Source organism: Eufriesea mexicana, unplaced genomic scaffold (assembly GCF_001483705.2).
Source record: "Eufriesea mexicana isolate 0111107269 unplaced genomic scaffold, ASM148370v2 scaffold124, whole genome shotgun sequence".
Taxonomy (NCBI): domain Eukaryota; kingdom Metazoa; phylum Arthropoda; class Insecta; order Hymenoptera; family Apidae; genus Eufriesea; species Eufriesea mexicana.
Window position 1 is genome coordinate 2207032 of NW_016908357.1, and position 12739 is coordinate 2219770.

The following is a 12739-nucleotide window of genomic DNA, read 5'->3' on the forward strand; positions in this document are numbered from 1 at the left end:
TTTTTAAACCATTTTTTTCCATATTATCCAACAGTTCCTGTTCTATCCACATTAAACAACATCCGCTTCCTTCGTTTCGCCAATATCTACAAATAAACTTAAATCAACCGACGAAATTCATACATCTCAACTCTATAATAAGAAGTTCGTCACATGACACCGACATATACCTGTAAGTGACATAATATCGATCATTCGATTTATTTCTTTAAATAATTTCTTGATTAAAAACCATATATTTTCGTTGAAGGAAATAATAGTTACAAATCAATTTGTATTTTAATCGTTCTTTAAATTTTTATTTACACGAATCTCTTGTCCACGTTTCGTTTCGTAAATGTGTGATTTTCTTTTTGATTAGCCAATTGACACTTTTATTTTTGAATACACGGAGAAATTTAGTCGCTAATACGCGCGACGATCGGAAACTTCCGCTGTCGAACGTTTCTTGTCGTGAAGTTTCGAGCGTTCTCTCTCACGGGTAATTTAAATCATAAATCAAGCAACGAGCGGACTGTAAATTATCTTCGACATGGTAGAAGGTGTAGTGTACACCGTGTTGGTAACTAGACAGAACATTTAAGACTGTTGTGTTCATGTGTTTGCAAACGATGCAATGGCGCGCGCGCGCGCGCGCCCGGGAAGCCAATGATTTTCCCGTAACTTTCTCCCCTTCCTCGCTTTCTCAGGGTAGAAGTATCTCCGTGCAGTCAATGAACAAGTGTCAAATGGCATTTGCATTCTTTCATCTATTCCAGCAATTCGATTTTAATCGTATTTAAGTTATATGCAAAAATATACATATGTATCGTATTTTTTACTTCTTTCTCTTTTTTCAGCTATATTTTAAAAATACCAGGTTATATTTAACGGAACATGCTTCGCAATACGAATACATCTGTCTGATCGTAAATAGATTCACGAAGCACGTAAACTTGCAGAAATACACATTTGTTTACATGCAGTCAGCGCTATATTTGCAGCAGTAAATAGGAGATGTCACTCGTTTCAATTTCCACAGTACCGTTTAATTTATGCTCTCGATTAATCTTGGACGCGTTCGCGTTTGATTCGAACGGAAATCGTGAGGCAATATCATAGCAAGTCGGTCACTTCTGTCTGATCTCCTTCACCGTAACTGTTGCAAAGGCGATACACGCGCTTGTGCAACCGACTCGTCCGATTTACACAATTTCTGGGCACGTATGTACCCCCTTAAAATTGCACCGCTTTTTTTCCCTCCCCTCTCATGTCCCTGCCATGGCTGTTAGCGAGACCTGCATTCCCTGAACTGCATCGCGTAATACTTATCGAGTTACATAAGCTTTTCTCACTGGAGAGTTCATCTTTCAGTATTTTCTCATTCCCCCCCTAGCGAGTGACCAGGGTTCCTCTATTCGCTGCAATGAACCGCGAAGGATCCACGCGAACGCGATTTTTCGTGAAATACAAACGTTTTACGTAACGATCCCGAGTTATCCGTTGCCGCGTGTGCGTTCATCGAACACGGAGTACACGTCCACGCGAGATACCAGAAATCATTAGAGCAGCTAAAGATATAATTTAAAGGAGAGAGACAGAAGAGAAAGATATCCGAGGAACTTTCTTGACATCCCAGCGAACGATCTCCTCGGCTGGTTTTTCTCCTTTTTTCCCCGAAAATACGTGAAAGGGTACCAGGAAATTGTCGCTGTCGTCGGCGACGAGTATTCTTGTCACGCCGTAATTAAACCGGAGGTAGGCATCGATATAATTGTCGACGCTGGTAATTGTTAGCCGGTCCCATAATTATAGAAGATGACGTACCCCGGTTAAAACCGTTCGTTAAAAACGCATCCGTTCGCGCGTTAACGAAGTCGGTCCCCGTATGTTGGGCAATCGGCATCAGCTGAAAAGCTTGTGCTCGGGAAACGGGATTAGCGAAAGTAAAACAACGAGCAGGACCATTGTAAACGAACACGTTTTACGAGCCGGCTGCTCGACAAATCCTCTTCCCATAATTGGCCGAGTGGATCGCATTGTGCGTCACCGTGCCCGCGTTTTTCTCTCCTTTCACACGCTGAGACTTCGCTGCTGCTGATGGATCACCCGATCACGCGTTCTCCGGTAGAAAAACTTCAAATTGCAAATTTCTCAGAAGGAAAATTCGTCGATATTTAATCTTATTGAATAACTTGTAATCGACAACTAATTCAAGACGCGAAGAATTTGTTATGCTTATTTTAACGCCTTTTTGCTTTCTAGGTGGCTGTCGATAATGAAATACAGATAGCGATTAATGGGATGCACGGATGCAAGATCGTTTCTCAAATTGAAGATCTTCGAGAATACAGTTTCATCCGTTGTGGAGCACGAATGGATCCAATTGCGTGCGTGTTTTTCCTTCTTTCGCACGGCCACTGCCTGGCAGGCACGTTTATGGATTATGTACGGCTCTTACAAAATTCCACAAAGAGTCTCACAGTTCCTCTTCTCCTCCTCTTTCCCCTTTCTCGACCTCGCCATCCTGACGAAGAGTCGCGGCACTTTCCCTGCTGGACGTCGTACATACGTAAGTCTCTTTAGAATGCTCGAATCCGAATTGATATTCCGATTTTCTCGTTGTTCCACGAAATAACACTTTCTCGGTTACTATTATATCGAACCGTGATCGTGGGTGCCAATTAGTTCTAGGTTCGCCGAGCACTTTTTCGTCGAAACGTAGGAACGCGTTGCTACGTCCACTGCGTGGATCGTCCATTTAGCAATTTCGCGTTGTATACGTTTCGTACGATGCACTTGAAACGTTTCCTGCGCGAAAACAAATGACGAGCATAAAATATGACGGGTTCGTAGTACATAAAGGAGTTGCTCGGCGGTGTTTCAGCCGCGAGGAGCATCCTAGGCAAGGCCCGAAGCCCTGTCACGCAATATCCTCTCCAACCTCTTTTCTGCTCGCACCTTCCGCTCTCTGGATATCAATTTTTCATTGTCTGCGGTATCTTTCTTGCTTCCAACCATCAAATATTTGTTTTATTCGCGTAATGGGTTATTACACGCTCCGTTGTGTAACGCCGTCTTGATTAATCGCGGCAAAGTAATACAGAATATATAGAAACATACATTGTAACGATTTAATTCAGGTCTAGCATGACGATTTATCCTTCGTCATGATGTGCTTAATTGCGCCAGCCCCGCATTGTACCCGATACTCTGGCTGATTACTTAATTCTGGCACTCATTACTCAATTCGTAATTATCCAGAGCGCGGAAATGACGAAGGGACTCATAAAAATGATTATGTTATAAATGACGCGCTACCATTTTAATCATAGCTCGTTTTAACGATCGGTTGGATCCATCACGTTGTATCCACCTCTGTCCCTAATTGAACCTTATGAATCCCATAAAACACGCTCACGAGCTCCTCTAATCGAGGAAATTCCCGAGACTGGCTTCATAATTCCCTTACGTGTACCGATTGCATAAACAACGAAATCTAAACACGCGTAAGTGATTTAACATGGTATATCGCGGCTCATTACTCAGCGTTTAAACGTTTCCACGAGCTAGACGTATTACCGAACGACGACGAGCTCGAGAGTATCCGATAACCCGGATTACTTTCCCATCGAACGATCCATAAAAGTTTAATAACACTGCCCAGAGAGCTTCGTCGATTATTTCACTCTCCAAGGTATGTATGACATTCGATCGTGACTGAAAATCGAGAGTACGTAACACGCTGATCGAGGAACGCGCGAGGAAGGTAGGAGCGAGGAGGACAGCGAGTCGAAGCCACTTTCGAATCCCTGACCGGTGTCCAGACCTCTTCGGTCCGCTTTGCGAGCATCTGTTAAACGTTGCTCGTGAGAATTTGCGTCATGTCCAGGCTGGAGAAGCGCTCGTGGGTCGCTCGGGGGCCTGCGAACGGACCGCGGCGTTGATTCTGATCGGTACAGTGAAAGGAGAAAGGCGCCTGCCGGACGAAAAGGAAAAGGGAAAAAAAATTGGTCGTCTTTAAAGGAGGAGGAATATTCACGTAGCTGCGAGCGCACACCCAGGGATCACGAATGGCTCGTGTAGGACTCTCGTGGTCGTAATTGAGGAAGAGGCAAGATCGATAAGGAAAAGAGAAATTAAGTACGAGGAAGAGAGAAGCGTAATCTCTGTCGGGGTGAAAACGCGTCGGAATTGAAGAGAAGCGGTTTTTTTTTCAACGGTGGCGACGTTTTTTTTTATTTTTTTCTACAAAAAAGCCTTTATACAAGTATAAAAAAAATGCGTGGTTAAGGAGTAGCGTTTAAGACATATAAAAAATATAGTGTATCTGTCGTGTTCTCCTGTGTGTACGTGTGTATTCGTGTCAGCGTCCGCTCCGTTCATCGAGGTGATATTCATTTTTGATACCTCCTTTTTTCCTCCACGATTTCACGTTTCTTCGATCTTCCACGGAATAAAACTGTTAGGCCGGATTCGATGATGTACGCGTTCAGTTCCTCCTCGTACTGTCGAGTGACGCAGCGAACGCTGTGGAAAGCGTGTGTAAATTGTATTTACAAGGCGCGTTCTCGCGCCGATCACGGCTTCGACTTCGGCTCGGGCTTCACGGCTGTGCCATTTCGAAGTCATAACGAATGTAGTAACGTTGAATCTTCTCTGAGATCCGTTTCTATAGCGATTTGTATCTTCTTTTATTATCTTTTGTTTTTCGGCTCGGTTTTTATCACTTAGTACATTGGATCCCGCGTGGATCCGACCGCGACGACGATGATTTTGGTACGATAAGAAATGACACCTCGTCGACGCTCAGATCGTTAAACCTACGGTCGGTCATTCGTGCGTTCAAGTTCACTCCTTCAGCCCTGACCCGTTGAAGCGACGACCATTTTTCCCCAACGGGTTAGCAGCCTGGAGCTTCTGCTACCCCCTAGCACGTACTCTCGCGCGATTCCATCAAGGATCGTGGTCCGTTGAAACGACGACGATTTGATTTCAACGAAGCAGGAGCCTATGGAACCCTTGCTCGATGTTACCTTGTACGTACATCCTTGATTTCATCTTCGTTCTTTACCCCTGAGAATCTTGATTCGTCGAACGATGACGACCTTCGTGTTTGAAAATAGGACCCGTTTTCAATCTTCTAGTATTCTTCTTAACGATCTGCCCTTTTTACGACCACCTTCCGAGCAGGCCCGGGGAGGGAATAGGTTTCGCGTGGAAAAACTTGCTTCTGTGCTCATCCTGTTTCCGCTATTCGTACTCTAAGTCCTGGCTTTCCTTGATCGACCTTAACCGTGTGCCTCCGTTTCATTCGTTAAAAATCTCAGCTCGGAAGGTAGTCGTGGTGGTCGACTGGTGTCCTCACTCGCTCTCTCTCTTTCTCTCCCTCTCTCGCTCTCCCATCATCCAATCTGTGTTTAGTCTGATGACCATTTAGAACGGTGCACCGTAGCTACTGGATGGTCTGCTTGGTACTCCGTAGGATCCGCTAGGTCCGCTTGGGTAGCCACCAACCCCGTGGGTAATTTGGTTGAACTGCGCCACCTGGATGGCCTGCCTGATTCCTTCGAGATCGATGCCTACTACGCGGGTCTGGTAAACCGGTACACCGTAGGTCGAGCTTGGTACACCGTACTGAGTCGATGGAGCACCATAGCTCGAGCTAGGGGCGTAAGTACCACCACCCCCTATAGAACCACTGCTTTGTTCTTCCCTCAGCAAAATTTGACGAATCTGTTCGAGCAGCGCGCCGTCCACCGATGCTCCCTCGCTGGTCTGGTAGCCAGTAGATACAGCAGTGTATCCACCACCCCCGCCGAGCGCGTAACTACTACCGCCTCCGCTTGGTCTACTGTAGCTGTAGCCGGATGAGATTGGTGGCTCGGCCAGGGCGAACCCTGCTAGACCGACTATCATACACTGGAAGAACGAAAGACATTGAACACGTTAATTCTACCTGTTCACGCGAACGATACTGTTATTATCGCGGTGTACAGCGTATCAGGCTTGCTCGAAAGCGAATCACGATTGCTGCTAGAAAGCGTTGTCCGATGGGGCTGATTCGTCGACGCCGGAAAAAGGAAAATTGGAAACCGTCGAGATCATCGAAGCGTAGTTGAAATTAAAGAAAAGTCACACGATCGAGAGGGAAAGCCGTGGCGCGAGGTATCGTTGACAGGGAAACTCGAGAAATACGTGGAGCGAAACAAAGTGACCGGATGGACGGATAAAACGTAATCCCCGACGAAGCTTTAGCGGAATTTCCGGCTAGAAAATTAATAGGGATACACGGTCAACGAAAATCGAGGACACCGATCACTTTTCAAACATCCCGTGGATCTCACTTTTCGACAAAATTCCTACACTTGTCCATACGCACACACACATACACACACAGTCTCTCTCTCTCTCTCTCTCTCTCTATTTCTCTCTGATTCAGGCAGGATAATTTTTAAAAGAATTTTGCGTGCTTACCGCGATCAGAGGATTCATGTCGGCTTCTGCGGTGCCGCTCTGTTCTGTGACTCTGTGCAAGGTAGACCAGGGTCCTTTATACCCCACGAGAAGCAGGGGGATACTTGAAGCCCCCACGAAGAAGAGACGGGGGCCTCTCGAGTGAGAGTAATTCAGCTGTGAGACGATTCTCTCCTCCCCTCCCTCTCTTCGCTTCTCCTCTGTCCTTTCAATTGTGTTCGTGTCTCTCTTTCTCCGCTGGACGTTACACCTACCTCGTCCTCGTCGCTCCTGTCGATTCTTAGGCCCTCTGCCTTCGGGAATGGCCGAATTTGGACGTCCCGTTGTTGTGAAACGTCTCTCTCTCGGATTAAACGCGGCCGTCAGGTCCCAAGTTGCGTCCTAGACCTAGACTCTCGGTACACACTCGATGTCCCGAGTCTTCGGATGATTTCGCAAATATAGGTTTTGACTCGGACCCGATCGTAAAAACGATCTTTGATCTTGGCTCGAGTTTGTCCAAAATTACACGGCACGATAGAATTTCGACGAAAATTCACGCATCTTCGTTAGATAATTCCGCTTTTAACGCTTTTCGTTTCTTTTCTTCGTTCCAGCTCAGACCCGGCGATCGAAGACGTTTTCAAATGGACGACGCATTTGCAAATTTATTGCGAAAAGATCGTCTGCGAAGCAAGCAAGTGTCGACAATGCTCTGACGTAACTATCGAAGTTCTGGATATCGATCGACTCGTTGTTTATCGAATACGTTTCCAAATCTTGCTAAAATTTCTGCCATTTGTATTCCGCCAGCGCATTCGCGAAAGGCACGTAGACCCCATCTGTCTAACGTCACAAGTAGACCACGAGGACGATGATTCTCCTTCTTTTTTAAGTCGAGTTTTTAAAATGTAGCCTACTTCGTTGCAATTCTCCACGATTTTATCCCGTATTTCGATTGTATTCCGAACAATCCACTCGGGTAAAAATTTCACTCCTGCCAGGAATTCGACGCCATGATTAATCGATTCCTGCCTCGAACGGATATCTCATAACCGATTTCCGCGTATTCTCGTAGAACCCGTTTAGTTTTTAAGCCCCAGAAAGCAGCCATATTTCATTTTTCGCCCGGGATTTACTAAATATATCCATCGGTCTAACTTTCGAAGCGAACAATTCCGTGACAAGCATATTCCGATCCGGCTACTACCGGCCATTTTCAAACGCGTTTCAATTCAACCCGACCGTGCGAATGACAAATCCCGCGAGTATGACAAGCTCATAAAACATCGTTTATTAGCATACACTTCATCGAATAATTTGTGCGCTGCTTTGTGTCTATTTTATATAACGACGTTACGCAGCTGTTGAGCAAAACGTGTCTCAGGAACGCAGTCATCGAGCGTGTCCCAGAGCCACCCGTTAGATCGTTGATCCTTGCTCTATAAGGGAGAGGTATCAGGAAGAAAAGTCGCCTTTCGTATCATCATCGCGAAGCTTCCTTGCATTTTCATCGTGATCATCGTCCTCGCTGGCAGCGCGATCATCTTGCTCCCGCTCAGGTGCGCGTACGCGTACGCTCGCGTGTGCAGGTGTGTCTGCGAACACGGACGCACACGCGAGCACGGAAATATCAAACGATATCGAACGCTTGTCCAGCGGAGGTCCGTGCCACGGTGATGGTTCCACGAAACGAGAGGGAAAACGCTTTCTTCCATGTGGAATTTAATTATCCGCCTGGTGAACTCTCGACCCACTTCTGGACACGCTCCTATCCAATGTTTCTGTCATCCTTCGTCTCTTTCCTTCGCCACCCGTGTTCGCCCCATTTCCGGCCAGATTCGCGCGTCCCTCGCCAGCGTGTACGCGCTCAGTCGCCGCTACGAAGCTTTTTCTCGTTGTTCACCAGATTGATCGCTCGCTCGTTCGTAGTTCGCGCGGTTCGCTTGGAAAAGCGGGAAGAAAGGTGCACCTCGATGCTCGTTCGGAATTCCCATGCCGGTTATCGATGAAGGAAACAGGAAATTGGACGTTCAGTGCTGCGAGGGATCTGCTGTCGTTCTCGTCCATTTTTACCCGACATCGGGGCACCCGTGGTAAAGTTGCAGTGTTACGAAATACCTATGTACGTACTCGCCACCTGTTGAAATACTGCTTCATTGGGTAAAAAAGGTCACATTCTGAGCGGATAATTAATTTCCTCTGGTATCCATCCTTCGCGATGGCTCTCCTCGAGTGAAAGTGATTTTTGTTCCATTCATATTTGACATGCAATGTTTCCGATAGCATATTTTTCGATACACCTGCTCGTAGCTTCATCCGATACGCGAGAAACGCGTATGTCGCGTTGGTGTACGTCGAAGCTCGTAAAAACGCGATATTCAAACGGTCCGAATTTCGAAATCATCAGTGCCAACAATAATGGTCGTATTGTATACTTTATGATCGTACGAAATTATGTTCGTCGCTCGGAAATTTTTCGCAAAGCTGCGGAGGTGGCGTCTTGCTCCTTGCTTTTTAATATAAAAGCACGGAACACGGACGCGTTATCGTCCATCCAGTTTGCAAAATTTTTTCCACATTCCCAGCTTCGTAATTACGCTCTCAGAACCGCTGCTCGAAAAGGGGACTCGTCCTCTTTGCGACTGCTCGTAAAAAGAAAAGGAAAGAAAAGTAAGAGACGTTGGCCTACTTTGAGATGTCAGGAGTGATGAAATATTCACTGTATCATGCGTACTAGCGGAAGGCTATCGAGGAACGAATGGAGCATTAAGTACAGATTAGCTAGCCGGCGCCTGTGCAAAAATTTCGATTTTCTCGATGCCTGTCGCGATTCATCGTGGCTCGTCGATCCCGATGACTCGGGATCTTCCCAAGCCCCCGAGCCACGTCTCGCTGTGTACTGCATCCGAGTTTCTCGGATATTAATGTTGCAGGGTCGCAGGAAAGAAGGGGAATCTGCGAGTCTGAGGCTCGACTTTCGCTCGTCCGTTACAACCTCTTCCAAGAGTAGTCCTCTTCCTCCTCGACGCTGTTTAGTCCGTCTCGTTTTTGTCCCATCTGACACATCAGTTTGATCGCAATCGTTCGAATCAATCGTTTGGCAGGTGGAGAGAAAAGAGCACATTTGTCATACTCGTGCTTTACGTCTCGAGCGTTTTCCACCAAAAGACTAGTTTCACTGATCGGTTCGAAGCTTCGCAGTGTATCTTGGACGCTAACTTTCTTCGCAGACGCGAGATAAAAGCGTCCGTCAGGGTAATTAGGAATTTCTGGCGACGACCTAATTAGTGGTTTATTTAGGCAATTATTAGCTATATTCTAAACTTTCACGCTTTTCTGCCGTTATTCTTTCCCTTCTTGTTTTTATCTCATTTTATTCTTTAACCGATTTGCATTAAAAATACCCGGCGAGGAAAAAAGAAAGCGTTTACTGTATAGACTTCAGCCTTGGATAGCCATAAAAAATCGTAAGGTTTTTGACTTATGTAACGAAATCTTTCGAATGCCCACGCAGTAAAGGAATTTCGTCTGCATACATTTTCATGAGGCTGACCCTTTTTCTATATATAAAACAGAAGCCGCTTGGTATCCGTGCTCAATGCTTCCTCGATAATGCGTATCTCGAGAAGGATCGTACGGTCGAGGAGGATATGATGGGAATCTCGCGGAAAAAAAAGTTTAACATCGCAACGAAATCGCGTGTAATCCCGTGAGGTGAAAGGCTGAATTCAAAGTGAAAGGTGAAGGGAAAAATATTTTTGTATGGTACTCGAGAAAATTTGGTACTCGTCAAGACCGTGATGCTGTTGAGACTCGTCTCTAATCCGATTGGACAGTTTGGCGGTCGCTCGTGATGGGATCATTAGGTAGTAACACGTTTGCATAGTAAAAGGCCATAAACTAAGTAAACAATAGACCGAACGTCAGTGGGACACTTGGCACATTAGCATGCTAATGAGAATATTTAACTCGCGTAAATATTTATCGTACAATGCTTGACAATATTGCGTTGTACAACTTATGGCGTCTGTGACGACCCTTCGGAAACTCGTAAATATTGCTCGCCAGACTTTTGCCCATACTTCTGTGACAAATCGGGTGTCACTTTTGCGATCGTCCAATCGACCTTAATCGATACCGATTAAGGCGAAATTTTTTTTCCCAGTGTCAGTGTGTTGGAGAATTTCGAGATTGTGCCACGTGTATTAGATCCGAGGGAGCGGCTGCGAGGGAAAGATCTGTGGCAACAGAGTGGAGTTACTCGTTAGCGATGTGCAAGTAAGCAGGTAGTACGATTACGCAAAATTGCTTACGGGAAACGGAGCAAGCCTGCGTTTAGTTGTTGCACAAGAGAGGATGCTTCCCTTCCCGGCAGCAGCAGACAGCATCGTAATACGAATTACTTTAAATCATATTTGCCAGCACGTACGTTACTCGATAAGTCGACGGAAAGGATTAAAGATACGCTGGAGCAAACAACACGAACCTTGGGTTCATCATATTATATACGACCGTTCGAAAGTTTGGTCCAGTGACTCGTTTAGCCTGCAGCATCCGAGGAAATCGGTGATGAAAGCGTCGGATAGCGCATGAATTTGATCCGTTGGACGGGTAATCAGAAGCGGTGAAACCCGGCAAGGATGTAAAGTGACCTCATCGCTGAGAAATTGGTACGAGCAGGTAGTATCACTGTGAGAGCAGAACCCGCTTAAACTCGCACCGGCGTTAATGAGAATCCTCCACGTATCTTGGCTATTACATCGTGCGCGATGTTTATCGAAATAAGGACGGGACGTTCCTTGTCCCCGCTGTAGAAGCCGATCATACGAAGCTAATGTGCGATGCGTATTTTAACGACAAACCTATGACACAAGATTCGCCACAAATGCAACGAGGAAACCGAGAACTCGCATTTATTTGCATACGAATATTTGTTAGAATTTATTACCAGTTAACTGAATCGTAATTAATAATTTTCTGTAGGATTTCCATTTGCCAATTATAAAAATTCCCGTTTATCGATGCCGTATAAAATTGCAAATGATTTGTATCGAACCTGTACAATGGTAATTGTGTTCACTCGTGGCGTATAAGTAGCGTACTAATACCACTTGATGCCTCGTGTTCACCGGCAGAGACCGGTAATGCGATGGCTAGACGTCCTAGAAGAGCGTAAATGGTAATTGTGTTCACTCGTGGCGTATAAGTAGCGTACTAATACCACTTGATGCCTCGTGTTCACCGGCAGAGACCGGTAATGCGATGGCTAGACCTCCTAGAAGAGCGTCATGAATATCTTCCCATGTACGTAATTATCACTGTGGTATGTGAAAACTGGAGAAACGCTTCCGGTTGGTTTATACGGACGAGCCGGGTCGGAATGAAATGCTAGCCCATCTACTTTTTGAGCGTCCATCGCATCGCTGTTTAATATCATCCGCACGATTGTGCCTAGAGGCTCGTCCTTTTTCTCTATTTTTTAATCATTTGTATAGCAACCGAGAGAATGGCAGCAATTACCGGGGATACGACTTACTTTCTTCGAGCCGACGTTTCCTCGGTTTATTACCGAGCAGACTCGAGAACTTCTCCGGTTATATAACGTTTAATTGGCAATTTTTTACAAGTAATTTAGTAGCATGGTCGAAGGGAATTAAAAAGAGAAACATCTGTGCTTCACTGGAAACAATTAGCGGAGCGTCGATGATCGTTAGAACCTTCTCCCATTAATTGGATCATCGCACAACGATGCAACCATAGTCGAATCTGACTTCGCCGAAGAGAACGAGCCGCGCTGAAATTTTTGTTCGTCTTCCGAATATTTTATGACGAAAATATCGCCATAATCAAATTTCAAATCAAAATTGTAAATTTCGACCTTTCGAGTCGTTGATAAACCATGGCGGAATTTTTTCCCACCTTCCTCTCGCCTCGATATTTATTACCCGGATCCCGTATCGCTAATTTCACTACGCTTTTGACACTGTTCCGCAAATTTAAGGAATCCATTATTGTCCCTGCAACGTGGTGCAAAGTGTTAAGCATGTACGGGAGTTTGTTTCGCTCCTTTCGCTTCTTTCTAATCAGCTTGGCACCGTTTTAATCTCACCGCTTTCCTTTCCGGCTCAAAATACTTATTTGGCACGGCGTAACGTCCATTAAAATGCTTCCTCTGCCATCTTCTCTCTCTCTGCTCGCTATACTTTTACCACCTTCGCGTCACGTAATTTCCACTGGACTTAATTCATCCTCCCCCATTTTCTTTTCTTTTATTTTATTTTACGTAAGCGTGATCGCGCAG

General features: G+C 45.6%; 1 protein-coding gene across 1 annotated transcript; it reads right to left on the reverse strand.

The window, feature by feature from the left end:
• Positions 1–5218: 5218 nt before the first annotated feature.
• LOC108555518 (pro-resilin) lies at positions 5219–6505 on the reverse strand. Its single transcript, XM_017911180.1, has 2 exons — positions 6457–6505; positions 5219–5901 (listed from the first exon to the last, which is right to left on the reverse strand). Exons 1-2 carry the CDS (start codon positions 6472–6474, stop codon positions 5416–5418), a joined length of 504 nt encoding a protein of 167 aa, XP_017766669.1. The 5' UTR covers positions 6475–6505; the 3' UTR covers positions 5219–5415.
• Between the last annotated feature and the right edge of the window lie 6234 nt (positions 6506–12739).